The sequence below is a fragment of the Rhyacophila brunnea genome, unplaced genomic scaffold (assembly GCF_057557595.1).
Source record: "Rhyacophila brunnea isolate RB1 unplaced genomic scaffold, BYU_Rbru_1.0 scaffold_4, whole genome shotgun sequence".
NCBI lineage: Eukaryota > Metazoa > Arthropoda > Insecta > Trichoptera > Rhyacophilidae > Rhyacophila > Rhyacophila brunnea.
In genome coordinates, this window is record NW_028233068.1 from 34992745 (window position 1) to 35013532 (window position 20788).

Below are 20788 nucleotides of genomic sequence, written 5' to 3' on the forward strand. Positions count from 1 at the left end.
TGTACTATAATTCCACTTTAAAAGATGGCAACACTGGATAGCAGCAGTGTTGCCAACCGTACTATAATTATAGTATGTGTACTATAATTTTGGTCCGCGTACTATGTACGATATAAAACGGGTATAGTACGCCCAAAATACTATAATTTTGAATATCGTACTATAATTTAATATAAAAGTACTATAATTTCGCATTTGCCATGCCGCAATCGAGTCGTCTTTGAAAATTTGGAAATCTGCGGCCCGCGGCGAAATAGTTTCCATAAAAAAAACGAGCCGACTATGAAAAACTGGGAACCTGCGGCCCGCGGTGAAATATTTACACACTCTACTAAATTCTCCGTTATTTTTTTTCTGAGTTACAAAAAACCTATACATTTTTAACAGATGACAACGCGTACTATATTTTATTCCCAAATACTATAATTTTGGAGGCTCTGTACTATAATTCCACTTTCAAAATATGGCAACACTGGATAGCAGTGAAGCAGTCTATTCTATTTTTACCTGTGACGAGTTGTGCAATAGCTGCATCGAATCACAATAATTTCGGCGCTCGTTCGATTACCGTCGTCGTCAAATGTGACAGCATTGACATTGTTGTAAATAACGAACATCTAATTAAAAGCTCAATCATGTTGAACGGAGACAGTTCTCAGGCTTCAGAAACAACCCGTAAGTTTTTAAACCCAAAGTAAATTTAATAAATGTTTAATTTGTGTTGTCGGCACTACTTAAATTGATGCATCGTTACTTTTGACGTAGTGTTTCCTCTTGTGAGTGTTTCATTTCATGTTAAAATCATCGCTGGTATCATTATTTACCACGGGAAGTGAATTAACAATCATATATGCAGTTATTTTGAAACCGGAATGATTTTGTTTTTTCAACGCGGTTCCAAATTTCGGACGCTTTTTAAATGTCCGTCAAAAGCATCTGATTTACAGCTAAGCATGGCGAGTTGTTTTTTTTTTTTTGATTTCGTCTAATCAAATGTTTGGAAGATATTTCTAACCAGATGTACACTTCGTAGCTATAATATACACTGAATATTTAAATTATTGCTACGATTCGTTTCCGCCCACATGTATTAATAAGCAGTATTCTCGATTCACATTGTTCATTTAAATAAAATTTAAAAAAAATGTCATACCTACGTTGTTTTGTAGTAAGCGCATGTATTCATTTATACACATTTATCTATACTTTTCCCAATACTTTAGCATCTGCTTGACATTTAAGTGCCTAGGTATACTTTTTTTAATTTGTAGGAATTTTAATTTATCACAAAATATAATGTGTAGCACCTATCACCGATATTTCGACCACATTCATTTATTACCTAAATTAAACAACCAAGTGAGCAATTTTCGTAATTTTTGTGGATTGTGGGGGTTGTTCATAGAGATTATTGTTGTAAGGTCGGCCTTGTTATTACCTACTTACCTAACTAATTATCAGGATAATGGTAGCTGCCCAGTAATATGCAGGACAATTCCATGCGGAACCAAAATGAATGACAAGAAAGATTCATATGAAACAATTATTATTGAGCGGTGCACACAATATTTATCAACCTATCAATATTCTCGTAGGTCAGAATCCCATTCGTGCATTCTTCTCTCTGTACCATAATGCGTTGTATTGGTGTTGATTTTGGCTATCTTTTCCTGTCTCATTTCTCCTAACAAGGATGTAGGTACCTACCTAGTGCAGATCTCATATTAAACTCGGAGATTCTTCCAGGACACTGTTCTGCCCAGGCTTTACTTTCTGGAATCTTCCCTTGAATGATACCTCTCAGGGTGCCACATGATGTGTCCAAAGTACCTAGGTATAGGTACCTACTAAGTATAGTTTTTAGATTATTATTTTTTGTGCATTTTTCATGTCGAAGCATGTCGCTACATCCACATTTCAAAAGTTTTGAAGTTTTTTGAGTGTTGCTTCTGTGAGTGCTCATGCCTCCCACTCCATATAGTAATTCACTCCAGGTTGAAAAGACTGCATTGACCTTTCTCATTCCGAGTCAAAGCTTTAGGTCTTCACTACTTAGTATTTTCCTCAGTCGGGTAAAAGCTGCCCCGGCTTTTTGACTTGCATTTATGTTTAATGTCCCAGTTGTCTAAGAGTGCAATCTAAATATTTATAATATAATGTGCTCTCTTGAAGGTAACTCATCTATAGAGGGCTTATATTCATGTATTTTGTATTTTTAGTTCAGGTTTACGCTGTTTTTCTGCCATGCTTGTAAGCGAGGCGCGATGTTGTCATTTTAGGTACTATTTGACAGGATGTATTGAGAATCAGTTAACGTCAAAATGAGTACCTACCTAGTTCATTTTTTACCGGCAGGTTCGCCATTATTGTTCTACTGCGCATAAAAAATTAGAACAATTCAGATGCTTCCAAACTTGTTTGATTCATGCACGCAATCTTGCCAACTGCAGGATAATACATGTTTCCTCATACATCTTCTTACTGTACACAGTAAATTATGCACGTGTAAACGGGGTATTAAGTCAAAGGTACATGATAATTATATATTGTCATTCTTTCTTCACGGAAAGGAGATTCGCACATGGGCTGCCATTGCGGTGTCCAGTACAGCGATAATATAAATAATTTTTATCCCATTCTAAAATTTTATTTAAGAACAAAACAACACTTAGTCTTTGTTTATTACAAGTATTGAGTTAGTGGCATTGGACAGGTCTTTGCTCCTGTTGTTCTGTAGGTGGGTAAGAACCTAGGTATCTATTTTATCTTATATTGGATAGTTGGCTCGTCGCCAAATATATTTATAACTAAAAGATACTAATTGAGGAAGAATTTTACACCACTTTAAGTAAGTAGGTATTCCAGTCTAGGAGGAGACAAGTGAAATAATTTTACATTGCTACCCAACAACTACGGAATTTGTGAACTGTATGGGTAGATAACTGATGTTTCATTTTATTCTTCATATTGCAAATATTGAAACAGTATCAATAAATTCCTAATAATTTTATATTTGCTCAAGTGTATTGTAATTTAGGTGAAGCACAAAATCTTTTTAATGTTAACTCTGTCTTTCAATTATTATTATTCGGAGAGTAATTGCAGTTTTTCTATTGTCAACATTTTTTTAAAAAAGTCTCTGAATTTCATAGGTATGTCAGCAGGGACATGTAATACTAAACTATGGAAAATATACAGTGCCTACTCCACATTGTAAAAAAATGATTAATGCCTCCAAATTTATGCAATTATAATTACAAATTGTATTTCATTACCAATATTATACATGATACGATGTATAGATGACGAGCATAAGCAACCTAACACAACTTACCTATTTCTCGGTTACAACAGGTTTTGTTTATTTTTACATTTCAAAAAGGACTACCACCATAAAAATGACATGGTATTAATTAAAATCTACTTACTGCCTTCAGTCATTGCAGCGTTCGTTTCTGTCATCGGTGAGTTGATCAGGATGAAACTTGTGAAAGAAGTTGCAATTAAACGATAAGACTGTTTTTAATTTAGTTTCTTTTGAGTACGACCTATTGTAGACTTTTCTGCAGGGGTCGAATTCGATATACCTACTACCCCGTTTATACGTGCATGGATTTACTGTTGACAGTATGTATTATTGCAGGCAGCCATAACAAGAAAATGTATGGGTAAACATGTATTATCCTGCAGTTGGCAAATTGCACGGTCATGAATCAAAAAAGTTTGGAAGCTTCTGAATTTTCATGCGACAGCAGGATTTTTTCGATCTGCGCGCCTGCGCAGTAGAACAATAGTGGCGAACATGCTGGCAAAAAAACCAACTATACTCATTTTGAGGTTAACCTATTTTCACCACCTGTCAAATAGTACCATAAAATGACAACATCGCGTCTCGCTTACTCTTGAAGAATGAGATTGGAGATTCAGTCGGCACTTTTACGTGTAAACAGTTATTGTCACGATAGTTTAAAATACACACTTGTTGCCAGTAAACCCATGCACGTGTACAGGCGCCATACATCCAGTCAGTTCAGAGTAGGGTTTGTGAAAATCTGTATTGTACCTACACAACAATTATAATTTGCCTGACAATGTGATGATTTACAGCATTGCCTGGTCTTCTATAAAATGTTCTAGTTAAGTTATGTATTGCTATCAATTTGTTTCACACAATTATTGCATTTATAGTTTTTCCTGAAAGGGATCGGTATATTGACTAAAATACAACAAATTTTACTATTGTATGTCCAAAATAATAATAGAAGTAGGCAATAGCAAAAAAAAAAAACAAATAAAGAGTTGACAACATTATAAATTCCTGTCTCCAAGTAAAACATTTATTTGTAGACAAAAAATAGTTTCTAGTTGATTCGAATCAACAAATTGGCAAATGTAATGTTTCAGTATAAGTGTTGTTCATTTGATAAATTATCTCTGAATATAGATAATTAGTTTCACCCTTTGACATCCAATTTAACATTGTAGGTTATATTTTAAATCGACTTGTGTTATTATCTTACATTGAATTTGATTACTTATGATTATATTTAATAATATTTAGTAAATATGTTTATCATTCTTGGGGGTTTCTTCATTTGTTAGTCGAATGTGCTTCAACAAATAGCGCCTGTACACATCCATAGTATGTATTTTAAACTATCGCGATAATAACTGTTTACACGTAAAAGTGCTGACTGTCTCGCCAATGTCATTCTTCAGGAGTAAGCAAGACACAATGTTATTGTATGGTACTATTTGACAGCTCGTGAAAATCGGTTAACTTCAGAATGAGTCTTGTAGTTGTATGTTTTGGCCGGACGATAATACTGTTATGGAGCGGCGGGATCATTTTCATATAAATACCTTTTACATTTAAACTGATTTTATTAGAAGCTAATTAATATAATTTAAATAGTAAATTATATTTTAGACAATAAAATAACATGTTACAGTCTGGTTTGATACAGTGAATGCAGTCGATCCATCTTTCTCTAAGATTGAATTTAAACTGAATTGAAAAGCTATTTTTATTCTATACAAAAACAAATATTAGGCATGGCATTCTTAGGCATTTAGTTTGATAAGGAAAGAGGATACCTATACAATAATATCCTTTAGGTAGAAGTTGGAAATAATGAGAGATACTGTGCATTGCATTAGACATTTTAGATTGATGGAACAATGGTGCGATAAATCAAATCTTTATTAAAGGCATGCCAGACATTCATTATGCTCCTTATTCTTATTATTCTTATCTATCAGGGATGGCGAACCTATGGCATGCAAGATGATTTTGCATGGCACGCGAATGTTTCATTTCGAAGAGAAAAGAAATTACTATTTAAAAAATGCCTTTTTTACAAAATAATGACGACATAGCCATGCGTATTTTCTTCGGTTTTTCATATTATGCTTAAGTACCAATCGATGCGCACACGGAAACGACGAAATGCATCATATAATGAAAAATTGCAGGCAAATCATTTTCAAGAAAAATCATTACGTTTAATGTAAATATACGATTGCATAGGTCGCGGTCCTTAGGATCGGGGAATTAAAAATAAAAATATTCAATCAACAAACCTTATGAAATTAATTATCGGCAGTCATTCAAATATATTAACTGCTTGTTATTTTACCTCAAACATAATCTCTAAAAATGGAAAACCGCTCAGTGATGTAGATTATAATATGAAAGAAGTGTGGTTTAAATGCTTCCACGATCTCTTAGAGTAATTTGAAAACAAAGAAAATAATCTTCAAAGAATAAAAGATATGCCTTCGACTAGAAATACGATGAAAGATAGAATATCAATAACTCAATTGAAATTTTGAAACCTTTTTAATAGAATTCTTAAAAACTAATTTTGAAGTTATACTTCTCTTGGAAAATCAGATCAGGGTATATTTTTGGCGTGTGACATGTAACACATAATTAATTTTTTCACACGAAAAAAACACTCGATTGGATTCGAACCACCGATTGTTCGGTTATCAGCCGAACGCACTACCTTTACGCCACAGCATGATACTGCAATCGTGACGATTATACAGTATAATATTATAGTTTAGAATTGTTCCGTTGCCTAGCCAGTGAATTTATTATGGTTGGCCATTTGCAATTCCTTACGTAAACAAACGATTAAACATTCAGAGTGACAGTTGGTACTTTAAAAATAAAAACAATGAGAAACCATTATATAATTTAGTAATATAAGTTAAAGTGTATAGAATTAAACCAACGGCGTTCCAATAAACGGGCCTTTTTCTTTAGTATGTAATTTAAAAAGATAATTAAGAGCTAGTCAATGAATCTAGTTTATCACAAGTTTTGTTTTTGTTTTGTTATGCCAAAGAAGTATAACTTCTAACGTGCGTACATAAGTGCACACACCGTTTTTTTTTTTTAAACTTAACGGCCCACGTGCTCGTCGTAGGTCAAAATTGAGTTTTTATTGTATTTTCAAACCATGATCCTGGACACTCCTTAAACGTTGTAGATAATCTATTTATATAATTTTGAAGCCTTATTATGCTTTATAGTTATTTTAAACATTTGATGACTGCATAAAGTATTTTTGTTACATAAAATAATATTCTTTTAAACCTCTCACTCTAATGTTTTAGAATATAGTCATATTTCGGTACATAACTCTGCAGTGGTGTTAAGATTTTTTACGTTTATTAATTTTTAAACGCATTTATGAAACTATTAGTATAATTTATTACGAGATAATTTTTGTAAAATATTCACGATAAAAAATTATATTGATAATCTCTGTGATCCCAAGTTTGACAAGAATTAGGCATTTTATTATTCAAAAAATCGGCAAGATTAACACATTTGAAGATAATTCTAAAGATACTTATAATAAGCTATGTCTTTGACCATTCAAGTGTGATAAACATCTTATGAATAATGATTGCTTTATAATAATTATTGACCTAAGAATAAGGTAGTGTTTTTTTGAAATACGCTATTTCTTTTGTCATTCCCCAGTGGTTAAGCTAAAAAATACGGCCGTAGCCATAAATTGACAAACCGTCGCTATAGTACTTGTTTTCCGAATAGACGAAATGTCGATTGTTCAGGAAACGAAAAACAAAGTTCCCTGTCTTATATTTAAATATCAGTTTATATATCAAGCACTCTGTCTCCTTTTTATGATTGCCACATTATCCAAGAAGAGATTTGATGAATAACATATTAGTATAATTCATTAAACTAAGAGAAAATACGTTTTATTTACAAGTAAGCAATGTGGATATACGGATCATTCTCAGCGCTGGCTCCGAAAAGTGGATATTCGGAACAAAAAAAGGACATTCGGAATGTAAGACCGTAGCGTATCGTTGCATGGACCACGGTATACCGTGTGGTCAAAAAGTACAAACTTAAAAACTTAATATTTATTTACGTAATTTTTAATAAATTTACTGATAGGTACATGATTTTGTGTAAATAGGTGATCAAGTTGTATCAATGATCGTTTTTACCTAATTTCATAGGTAATTATAAAATATGCCATTCACCATTTTCTGTTTACAAAATTGGGAATCAACATAAAATTATATACCTAATTATAGTTATAAAAAATCTGTATCCATAGATTTACGTAATAATAATGTAGGTAGTAAAATTTTCCTCTTTTCTATATTAAAACGATATTTTTATTGGTCACAAATAATGCTTCATTATGGATTTTAATCGAACTTGATACAATTAAACTTATTACAAACCATATATTGCATATTAGGTATTATGTTTTATTGGCATGGAACAAAAAATAGGGGCATGTGTTATTTAATAACCATTGATTGCGAATATATCCTGAGTATAATATTATTATATAAAATATTCACTCACGAAACCAGAATTAATCTTAATAGATCGTACATTTACTAAAATATCTATTGGATAGCCAATAGTATTATAATTGAGCCGTTGCCCGGAATAATGTTGTATCCAACAAAATTTTCAATGTTGAGTTATTGATGGAATAATGTTGGGTATGTTTTTATGCATCGTTTAAGGTAGGTAGTATGGCAAAGAAAAAATATTTAGGCTTGTGGCAGCATTTTAAAGTTATTGGTTTGTGGAAGAACGTTGTATATGCTATTGTCAAAATGGCGTCGCCATCCGTCAATATCACGGAGCGTGGTATAATTCACTTGAATAAAGGAAGAAAACGGACATCTAATGTTTTAAAATGGACAAATATCAAAGCTAGGAAGCTGAAGGATGTAGGAAAAGAGTATTTATCCAGAAAAAATATTATTAAGCCTGCAATTAACCCGTTGAAACAGTTTTGTGGAATAATGTTGTATACCATTTGACAGTTCTGTTGATTTCATGAATAAAATTATTACGTTCGACATATTATTAATATGTCGAACGTTAATCGATTGTATTCAATTGATTTATCCATATTGTTATTGGAAATGTTGTTTGATAATAATGCTAGCATTGTAGTGCTCTATCTCCGACCATGTCCGATCCTAATAGGATCATATGGGCCTCCACAGAGTAGAGGTTTGTATTAACAGATTTTGTTTTTACGAGAAATGGATGTCAGCCACTTGCTCAACCTATTAGGTCCACACCCTGACTCACACACAAATTGAAAAACAATATGTGTACTTGCCAGACCCAGGATTCGAACCTGAGACCCACGGCGTGATAGTCCAACGCTTAAGCCGCGCTGCCACCTTGGGTGTTCTATAATATATTGTAACTTAATCTAATATCATTTCAATTTTTTTTAATTGTTCCTAGTTCAATTTTGCAAGGTCGCGTTTGTGCCAAAAAAAATTTAATCCGGGATATGTTCTCGATTTTAATATCAAGACATATATTCAATTAGCATTCAGGTTACTGAATCACAATGGACAAAGTCATTATCTCGTCTCATGTATTGAGAGTCGAATGTCGGACGCTATCTTCAGAAAGCAGACGAAGATAATTCTAAGCTCAAAGACCTCAATGACATGTGTGAATTCATGTTAGATGAGCATGCTGCCCTTTCTAAGGCACTATTGAGTGAAGCAGAATGAATAAAATACATTTTGCGGAATAATGTTGTATGTGAAATTTTCATATACAACATTTTTCCACTAATTTACTATATTTTTTTGTAATAAATCCAAATTTAATTGCCCTTCTTCGCCACTTTACATTTAAAACTCTTAATAATTGTATGTTTATTGTATTTAAAATATAAAATCTAACAAAACATAACTGGTTTAATTTTTTCCATTTTTCTCAAAACAAGAATATTGTTGGATACAACGTTATTCCGGGCAACGGCTCAATTATACTTTAAATTATACTGAAAATACAATCATATGTACTATTCAATGGAAATCCACCAAAAAAAAAATAGGTATAAACATACATCTTATTAATAAATGAGATTAAATATTCGCGTACATTTTAGCATGAATAGATATAAAGTAAATTAAAAACAGAAAAAGTTTTGATTATAGACATTAATAATTATTATTTTTTAAGACAGTAGTTACCGAGTCACACTGTACAATTCGTATGACCGTTGGGATATTATCTCTGTTTCTCAGTACAAAATACAGTAATTTAGGTTAAAATACTTACTTCCATAACTCTGCTGTAAGTTCAGAGCGAACTGGTGATGTACTAGACAAGATTGATAACTTTAAATTTGATAAATTCACTATTTAAACGATAGAAACTTAAAATAACACAATAGTAGTCACAATCGCGCGCTTTGAAAGACGAAAAACAGACATCAGTCACATATGAAGTGAGCGACATTAGAAGTAGACAGCGCTATATGAAAGCGATATGCGAGAGTGAGACCGAGCTATTCTATTTGACATTCGGAAAATAAGCACAAAGCAATCGTTGCGAAACATGGCGTATTCGGAGTTTTTAAAAAAATATCTCTGTTTCTACATGAAAATATACAATTTTTATAAATGATTTCGGTGTAGTTAGACAAAAGAAATATAACTGCATTAAAATGTAGATTTTGACAAAAATGGATATTCGGAAAACAAGTACTATAGCGACGAAACTATAATTGAAGTAGGGAGTAAAATGATATTGACGCGCGTGTTTGAACATGTACCGTTTAAAAAAAAATAAAAAAAAATTCGGTTAGGTACATGTTCAAACACGCGCGTTAACATAATTTTACTCCCTACTTTAATTATAGTTTGTCAATTTATGGCTACGGCCGTATGTTGTAGCTTAACCACTGGGGAATGACAAAAGAAATGGCGTATTTCAAAAAACACTACCTTATTCTTAGGTCAATAATTATTATAAAGTAATCATTTTTCATTAGATGTTTATCACACTTGAATGGTCAAAGACATAGCTTATAATAAGTATCTTTAGAATCATCTTCAAATGTGTTAATCTTGCCGATTTTTTGAATAATAAAATGCCTAATTCTTGTCAAATTTGGGATCACAGAGATTATCAATATAATTTTTTATCGTGAATATTTTACAAAAATTATCTTGTAATAAATTATACTAATGGTTTCATAAATGCGTTTAAAAATTAATAAACGTAGAAAATCTTAACACCACTGCACGGTTATGTACCGAAATATGACTATATTCTAAAACATTAGAGCGAGAGGTTTAAAAGAATATTATTTTATGTAACAAAAATACTTTATGCAGTCATCAAATGTTTAAAATAACTATAAAGAATAATGAAGCTTCAAAATTATATAAATAGATTATCTACAACGTTTAAGGAGTGTCCAGGATCATGGTTTGAAAATACAATAAAAACTCAATTTTGACCTTCGACGAGCATGTCCCCCCTTAAAAAAAACTCTTTTTCGCAATAAAAAAACTGCTCGACACGTCAGACAGTCGAAAAATATTATTTGGGAATTTTTGGCACGAGTATGCAAAAAGGTTCGCCATCCCTGACCTATATAAATGTCATATTTTGCTAAAAATGATAATAATTTATTGATCTCTTCCTATGGCACCTGTGCTCAAAATAATAAATTGGAGTAAAACATGGAATTTAAAAATGAATCTTTGTTATGAAACATTAACTACTACTGTCCGACCAGAAAATCTAGGCAATAACCGGAAGTCGCTGTAGTCAAAGTGCGATTAACTAAATAGGAGGGGCTTTTTAGTTTACAGTTTTAACACGTGGACAACTCTTTGATAACCAGAAGTCGTTGCAGTCGAAGTGCGGTTAAAAACAAGAGGGGCTTATTAATTATAATTAGTTCACAGTTTTAACACGTTCACAAGGAGATCTTGTTCGACAGTAGGTAGATAGCTCACACATTTGCTTTGTACTCAGTATTCACTAGTTCAGTTATTATTTTATCTCATACTTATTTATACCTAAGGTTGCCTGATTTCTGAAATGCAAAAATGGGACATTTTCGGTGGGAACAATTTTTCCAGCATTATGATTACTGACTTAACATCTGATATTTAAGAAAATGTGATCTTGCAATATTTTTATTAAGATTGAAACAATACCATATTTTATTTGAGCTAGAGGATTTCATCTTTCCACAAGCTGTTTTTTACAATTGTGGAATGTTTAAGTATTTTTTCATTGCGATCTGCAGAGAGGAAACGATTGGCTGGCGAATTCATTACTCAATTCAGAATTTCTCAGAATAATTTAGTTTAATGGTCAATATATCAGTAGAAGCAGACAAATAATTGAAACTAACGGCTGTTGGAACAATAGAATGTTATGTAGTTGTATAGCCACAACACCTGATCCACACATATAATATTTATTTACTGCTTGAGTGTTGCAACATCGATATTCCTTTCTAATAATTATTGTCTTTACAGCTGTGGCAGTGACCAAAAAGTCAATTCGCGTCCAAGTATGGCAGCATCTTCTCAAGAACCAACTGTACATTAGGCCTCCATTCGTCTCCTATCACCATCGTATACCAAGCTTTGTGAACTCACCCGAAGCAGCGCAGGCGCTCAAGGACTTAGACATTTTCAAAAATGCTAAGAATGTCTTGGTCAATCCTGACAAGGCTCAAGACAGCGTCAGGTATGTAGACTAAATTTTATCGATCTGTAAAATATGTATGAATTTGCAATTTACTTTCACATATTTTTTACTATCCTAGACTCAGAGACCTATTTCAGTGTCATGGGTCCATGGATGACCATAAATTGATACTTACTTTATTTCCCAGCTTTTTTCTTACAGTTATTGCGTACGTATTTCTTATTTTATCGCTTTTATCCAAACTATGTAAATTTATCAACATGTTGGCGCAATCAAATCAAGTACCTACATTAAATAAGTAGTAGGTGCCTGTACCTATCTTGCGGTAGTAAAAAAGTAAATATTGTGGGCTCCTGTTTCAAATTTGTTTCTTTGCAGTATGTATGTGAAATTATTTTCAATTTGTAAATCTTCATCTATCAGGTTGGCTTGCTTGCAATCGGGTAAAACCTTGTACATACAGTCTCCCCGTCCGAGGGCTTACCTCACAACACGTCTCACTGCCGAGGAAGGCGCGACTGAAGTGGAAATGACCGAATCTTTGACTCTGAAAGGACTCAAGGAGCATGGAACACAGATAGGTATAACCATATATTTTTTTTACTTTGGTACTAGAGTTCTTTTTCTTTAGCCATTTGCCATTTCCACTCCCCTCCCCTCCCCAGTTGGAGCATATTACAGTCCCATTTAGCCAATCATTTGAATCCTATTGTGAAGGTAGGGGAGGGAAAGAAGGAGGAACATCACAGTTTCACCCTCTTTATTCTTGGCAATGGTTTCTGTTTTGTTTTTAGAACTATTGTGCAGATCCTCTTTATTCGATGAGTGATTAACACAAAAACCTATCTACAAAAAGTCGATTTTTCAGGAGAGGCAAATCAAACTTTTTTTTTGTTATACGAGGTTTTGTTTAACAAAACTAAGAATGATAGAAAGATGAAATATTCAACTTCTTGAAATATAATCATTTCTCTTTTAAATCAATTGATAAAGAAATGTAATTTTGATGATATATGTTTAAAAAATATACTGTTTTAAAAAAAGTCGACCCACTTACGTTTTTATGTTTCCAATAAACTTTCAAATTATTTTTTTAGTTTGTTATTTTCCTAATACAAAAACGTATCTACAAATTGGCAAGTTTTAATGAGTGGAAAAAATAAGCTTTCTCAAGATTAGACTTTTTGGCAAACCTGGTGTATAAAATAAAGATTTTTCCCTTTCAATACAGTGAAAAGTTTCTAGAGATTCATCATACCTGATGTTCATTATTTATAAAAAAAGGGATATCATCTTATGTTTTTGAGTTACCATATATTGTCTTTTTAATTTTATGTAGTATTTCTTGAGAAGAAACTATGTAAAATGACTTCAAAATGAAAAAGAAACAGTTTGACAGTTGAAAAACAAGGCGATACGTTTGTGTGTTTCCAAACTGTCAGAAAAAATTCGATAAACACAAATGTATGAGCTGATACGTTTTTGTGTTAATTTTTTTCGAAAAAATTATGAGATACGTTTTAGATTATTTTCTTACTCATAGTATATAATATATGGAGATATGTCTTTGTGTTACAGATAGAACCGATTATAGTGAACAATTCTGTATACTCAACTAAAAACGCATTTTTTCTAGATAGGTTTTTGTGTTAATCACCCATCGAATTTATGTATTAAGTACAGTTCGAGCATTGCCAATTTGATAATATACTTATCTGTATCTCTGCAGATACCTATTTTATTAGTATATATTTTGCAAATGCCTTATAATATGATCTGGCAACCAAAAGATTATTACTGTATCAGATAAATATTGCAAATAAACAAACATATTGTTATATTTACTACATTAATTTTATTGATTAAGCATTGCCATGTTTATTTCTTATGTTGATAAGCATTCTGACTTATATATGAATTCAATACTCTCTTATCTAACAAATTCTGCCTCTTATCATTAAATAATATTACCTATCTTTCATGTTGGCACATAATTAATATCCAATTTGTTTTTTGTTAGGTACCTATATATATTTTTTTAATAATTATAATTTCATACTCACTTCTACTGTAAATGATGCTAAGATTCAGTGTATTTCTGGATCATTAATGGTTGCTTTCTGCTAAATCGCTAAGTACCATAGTAATTATTATAAGTTTATCATTATGGAATTAATTAATTCTGTTTTCTAAAGGAAAGGGAAGATAATTCTTAAGTCCAAAAGGATATTGAGTTAAGGATAATTTTGTACCTATGTGAACTACTGTTTCTGTATGAAATTTAGTCACTCAGTAGTGCATGTTTCATCCATTTTTTTCCTCCGCGCATTTGTATCTTTGATTATTATGGCATTTAAAACTCTTCAAATTTTACCAAACTATCATATCGTCTCTGTTCTGGCAGAACACACTAACTGGAGAATACTAGTTTTGAGTAATTTGACTTTGAAGTTGTTAAAATGTTTGAAATAATGGTCTATCATGTGAGTTTATTAAGTAATCGTAAAAAGGATGACTTTAAAATAAAGACTGTTTATTTATTAAGAAGGTTTCCAGACGGTAAAGTTTGAAATAAGAAACATTTTGGTATTAACTCAATATGTCATTTTTTCGAATTAGTGTCTTCTGCCAGAAGAGTGACGATATTGTCTCCTATTTCCTTTGGCAGACAGAATTATAATGCGCTAGTCAATAGCAGTAAGGAAATTATATTATTTATAAACGGGATACATATAAATAGGTATAGAGATGCTTTGTCAAGTCATATGATGACTCTAATTTCTTGTATCAAATAACACTTTCTCACGCTTTTAAATGAAACATTCCTCTGTGGTTGGTGATTTTGCCTGAGCTATACACAAGTTATGTTTTATGTTTTATTGAAATGAGTAGTTGCATACATTTTAACATATTGAAGATGTGTTTGTGTATTTAAAAACTAATTATAAAACTTTTATAAGATATTCTTTTCAAGAATATACAATTTTTTTTGCAAACAAAAGACAGCCATGGTTTGCTAATTCGACCAATCATAGCTGTTAACATCAATAAATCCATTTTTTTTATTGTTTTAATTATTTTTTCAGATATGGAAAGTATGGTGCCTATGGATTTGGTGGTAGTTGGCTCCGTGGCCGTTTCCAGAGATGGCCACCGTGTCGGTCGCGGAAACGGTTTGTTAATTTCTACATAACATACAATATGTGTAATAAAGGAATACTGGCTATAACATGGATTGGCACTCCTAAAATAACTTGGTTAATACATTTTGTTTCATTTTTGTACAATATATTTTTCTTTTACAGGTAATGTCGACTTATATCTCAGTCTTCTTGCTCAAATTAAGTCCATCCACCCAGAAACTCTAATTGTCACCACAGTGCACGACTCGCAGGTATAATTTCTTAGATATAATTTTAATGTTGCCATTTGATTTTCAATAATTTAAAGTTTTAGTAGTAACTACACAACTTTATAATTAATCTACTGAACCGGTAATGGTAACTCTAATCATATGATTTTTAGTTTTTATTAATTGATAATATTATCTTGTACATAATTATTTTTCAAATGCCTCCAATATTAATAATTTTAATATTGTCTTTAAACTTGCTAAATTATTTCATTTTGATCAATTTTTTGTTGATATAAAATGTTTATTTACCACCTAAAAATAGTGATAATACATGGAAGATGACATTACATAATGTAAATTTGAGATAAACCTATTACAATTTGTGTAAAATTAATATTCATGCATTGGAGGTGAAATGTCATGCAACATAATATGGCGCTTATCAAAAAAAAGGTATTTGATAAATTATATTATCGAGACTTTTTATTAGCATTCCACTTCTGTCTTTTGAATAATATTACATGGCCTTGAAAACTATATTTGGCAATGTTATCTTTTTTGGTTTATATAGTATTAAAGCAAACTTGAAAACAAGTCTATTTTTTAACAAATAAATTTTAATCAGATTTTAGATTCAATTCCTACCGAGTTGATGGGTCCTCACGACTTTCCTGTGGACGTGATTGTGACTCCGACACAAGTAATAAATGTGCAGAAACCAGTGAGTCCAAGACCCACCGGAATCCTCTGGAACCTGCTCTCTGAGAGGAGACTCCGCCAACATCCACTGATTTCCCAACTGAGGGAAAAGGATATCGAGTGAGTCATTCTCTACAAGCTTTGTACTTATTTTTCGGGTGTGATAACTAAATGGATCAATAAGATCAGTAAGAATTAAAAATTGTCCATGTTGCTATGTAAGTAGAATTCATTTTGAAGTATCCTACAATATGTATTCTTACAATTAACATCTGGCGGTATCGTTGTAGATGCCTTAATGCAGGGGTTCCTACCTTTTTGTATGCTAGAGCATAGTTTCTTAACCGGTGGTCCCCAACCTTTTTATCACCGCAGACCGGTCAACGTTTGATAATTTAACGCGGCCCGCTGTTGGGGGGACGTTGATTGTTTATATTTTAGATTATTTTGATTTAATTATTTTAATTTAATTGTATTTAAACATGCCTTCAAAATAAAATGCAGTTACACCAAAAAATGAATATAAAGTGATATAACATTTTTATAACATTTTTAACTTACTAGAACGATAAATCAATGAGAACCCTGAGCTTGTTTCTTTGCAACAAGACGGTTCCATCTGGGGGTAATAGGAGACAATGACACCTGAAGTGTGTTGCTTATGTCCAGTTTATTCCGTTGTTTTGTTTTGGTTGCTGTCATTGCAGAAAACCCCACTTCACACAGATAGTATGTCGGAAAAGGCAATAGGGATTTAAGTGCTGTGGTGGCAATCTCAGGGTATTCCGCCATGACTTTAATCCAGAACAGCGGCAGAGTTGTTGTCTCGAACGTAGTTTTAAGGCCGCCGTCATTTGTAATCTCCAGTAGTTGTTGACAAATGGGTTGCGGATCCATTCTTTACCAGTTCGTGGATCTTTTGTGGTTGAGAAGTAGAGCTCGAACTCTTTTTAAAGCAAAGACAGTTGATAGTGAACCAACTGGGAGAATGAATGCTCAGGCTCAGTCTCGCCTAAAATCCCCGCTAATGTCTGAAACATGTCCAAAATGCCTCTGTTCACACGCTGACCCCACAACTCCAGTTTGGCTTTAAATGCAGCTACTTTGTCTGCCAACTTGAAAACAGTTGTCATTTTCCCCTGAAGGCACAGATTGAGTTCATTGAGCAGGCTGAATATGTCACAGGTTAGTCACTGTCACTGAAATGTGCTGCCAGTGGTGACTTCTTTTCTGAGAGAAATCTTTGCAGTGGCTCTCGTAATTCAAATACTTTAGCGATTTTCCACAACTTACCACATTTAAATAGCATGTTAATTACATATATCTAATGGCCAGTCGCGATGGCAGCACTAAATGAGAGCAAATTAAACATGAGAAATTACTGGTGAACAGAGAGATGAGCGATACACACCTTCTCTTTAGTAACACTACAACGCCACTGCCGCTTGCAGCCGCTCAGCTCCAGATATCACCTGTCGCCCCGATATCACGATATTTTGCGCATGCGTGGTATTGGTGCGGCTTCAGGTGACGTCTCTCAGCTCCCGGTTAACCTCTTCGTCCATGGAAAGTCACACAAACCCGAGAGAAATACACTACAGTAAATAAAATGGAAATAATTTAATGTTCCTTGGGCGGCCCGGTACCAATTTGATCAAAATTAGCATGGAAGGCATTCTATAACCCATACAGTTATCGGCCGCTATCTCTAATATCATAATACGGCGAAAATTTAGATTGGTAGACATGTCGGTCAAATTCGGATATTTCCGTAATGCCGAACCCAAGTGCATAAAGCCGAACTAGCGCCATCTAGTTGGTAATGAGCCGAACACAAGAATTTTGTATTGACACGTCAGACATCGACATAACCTACAATTTTCTTAGTCGTCATTGCAGCAAAACCGTCAGATCTTGCGTCTCAATTCTAAATATGTAAAATTGACATACTCTGGCTCGTTCTCAAATGTAGCACGGCTAAGCAATATGCTGTTATAAAGACATCACCTTTTGACAGTTCAGACCGTTGACTCTTTAACCCATCGCGCCCTATCGGCGCCAATTTGGCGCCGGTGTTACAGGACGCAGGACATGATGAAAATCAAAAAAAATTAATCATATTTTGATTGTCAAATCAAAAAAAATTAATCATATGTTGAAATTACTTAATAATATATGTAGCTATCATTTTATGATGTTAGTTATATAGTCCATTATATTTTTTTAGAAATATTTGATTTATAAAATCTTTTTTTATTTAAATTTGTCAAAATAATGATCAGTTCGCTAGGTATGAGGTGTTTGAGACAGTAAAAAACATAAAATGGCCCTCCATCTTCTAAATATCTTGAAGAGTATTATATTTAGTTCCAGTTTTAATATATCTTCCTTTTATTTTTTACTTCTATCATGGACTTTTTATCTATGTCATTTTGTATAAAAAAAGGCTAAAAAAACACAAAAAACTATATTTGACATGTTTTTTTCATTCCACTTATACACAAAGTTTACTTAAAATGTAAATACTCAATAGAAAAATTCAAAACCTATAAATATTTAAAAGATTTATTTGAATTGAATGAATAATACATGAGTTATATCAATTTTAGTAATCAGTGTGCCTTTTTAAGTGATCCTGAAAAATTAATTCTGTCTGGAATGGGTTAATATAATTAACCGCCTGAATACATAAGTGATAAATGTGATCTATTTATCACAATTAGCTCTTTTTTGATGTTCAATGGTGTGTTAGAATAGGCCTGCAGGGAGCTCTATGTCTCATAATGTGCAGCGTGTCTGCAGCGTTAGGAGTATTATATATATTTTAAAAAAATAATAATATAAATCGACTCACTCGCTCATTAATATTCAAGGGAGTTCAATACGTCTTTTCTTCTAATTACAAAAAACTGCTCTGGTGGTTTTTTGTGATATCTCAAAACTCGATTTTTGGAATATTCATTATTATTATTTCACTTTCCTTTATATTTGTCTGTTTACGAATGAATAAAATAAAATGTATGAGAAAACTCAGACAGACCCTGTAATACACGGGTTCCCAAACTATGGGTCGCGACCCCCTTCGGGTTTTCTGTGGGGTCGCCAACCTATATAGTCAACTAAAAAAATATTCACTATAATGCAATTTTTATTTTTAAAGGTGTTTGAAGTTTGAATAATTTCATATATTTTTTTTAATTTAAAATAAGTGTAATCTAGGTACGCTACTCTATCACAGTTGGTTTAAACATGTGTTGCGAGTTTGGGAGTAATGGTGAAATGCATCTATTGTATGAGGCAATTCATTCGAAACAGAACCGAGAATTTCTGAGAAGGTAAGCAATAAAACGTCCAGATGACCACTGAACGAATTTACGCATACTAATCAACAGGGCAGTATTGATTTGTTATTCAGGAGGTTGGTTGGCGTGTACGTTTATTTCTTCCGATTCAGCCCTGTCCTTAGCGATCACGTGATTCCTGCGTGCATTTGTTATTGTCGGCTGACTCTTGAGAGTGGATTTTCAACTCTTCTTTGTTTAAAAACAAAAGAAAGAAATTAATTAAATGTTGAGAATGAAATGAGGTGGCGTTAACAAAAACTCACCCGCGAATTTTGAGGCTGGTTAATAACATTCAATTTCAACCATCACTTTAAATTAATTATTAAACATAACTTAAAATAAAATTATACTTAAATAACTATTTTCGTTGTTTTTTTAATTACCTTATTAAAAATACCTTTTTCAATTCCATCGGGGTCGCGGGTCACATGGCTTTTATAAAAAGGAGTCGCCACCCGAAAAAGGTTGGGAACCTGTGCTGTAATGGATGGGGCATTTTTGTTATGAAGCCCCTTTTATTTTTCACACTTTTCTCCATTTAATGTGTTATTATTCTTTTCACAATAAATTTTCAGTGTAAGTGAGGTACAGTAAAACCTCGTTAATACGAATTCCATGGGACCGAAAATTGAAAAAAAATTCGAATTATGAATTATGAAATATATGGGGGAAAAATATAAAAATTTTATTACCATCATAAAATAAGTAATTTTTGATGTTTTAAGGAAAGTCTGTCACAATTTTCAATGACTGGCCCATGAAATAGTGTGTACTTTATTACGATTTATTTAATATTTTTATATGCCAGGGACTCGGAAATCAAATTATGAAATTCAAATTAAAAGTATGGTTTTATATGAAAATAATGTTCAAGGGACTTTTTTTTCGGGAAAATTTCGAATCATGGCGAATTTCGAATTATCAGTGTTCTTACTAACGAGGTTTTACTGTAATATAATAGGGGTGTGAGATTAATAATTGGTTGGTGGTTTATACTTTACAATGTTTACATCATGATTGGTGCAGTGTGACGATTTGTTTGAATATCATTCTTATCCGCAGTAATCAAGCATTTCTAGTTTTGCAAACACTTGTCTATAAAAACATGTACAGTCGGAAGCCAACAGCGGTGGAGTGAGGTTGTACAACTTCGCTTGCGTATTCGTGTCGCTACTCGCCTGGTTAGTCGCGAACGGTTATAAATACGGGATACAACAAAAATAATATTGTTTGAAAATGAATTTGACAATAAACTCAACATGTGTGGTCCCATGTGATTTTGACAATCAGTGCCAGTGCTTGAGAAAAAGTGAAAAATATTTATTGTTGCACGGATAGTGCACTTTGTGCGAGGAGTGCGTCAAACGCTGTGAAGCGAGGGGT

General features: G+C 32.7%; 1 protein-coding gene across 1 annotated transcript in view; it reads left to right on the plus strand.

Annotated features, from left to right (window-relative positions):
* Positions 1 to 486: 486 nt before the first annotated feature.
* Positions 487 to 20788, plus strand: part of lost (methenyltetrahydrofolate synthase domain-containing protein lost) — a 33337-nt gene continuing 13035 nt past the window's right edge. The window contains exons 1-6 of the mRNA XM_085955000.1: positions 487 to 675; positions 11833 to 12046; positions 12431 to 12588; positions 15094 to 15180; positions 15313 to 15401; positions 15988 to 16181. Of these exons, the coding sequence (XP_085811126.1) occupies positions 636 to 675; positions 11833 to 12046; positions 12431 to 12588; positions 15094 to 15180; positions 15313 to 15401; positions 15988 to 16181 (782 nt within the window). The 5' untranslated portion in view covers positions 487 to 635. The remainder of the gene's footprint in view (positions 676 to 11832; positions 12047 to 12430; positions 12589 to 15093; positions 15181 to 15312; positions 15402 to 15987; positions 16182 to 20788) is intronic.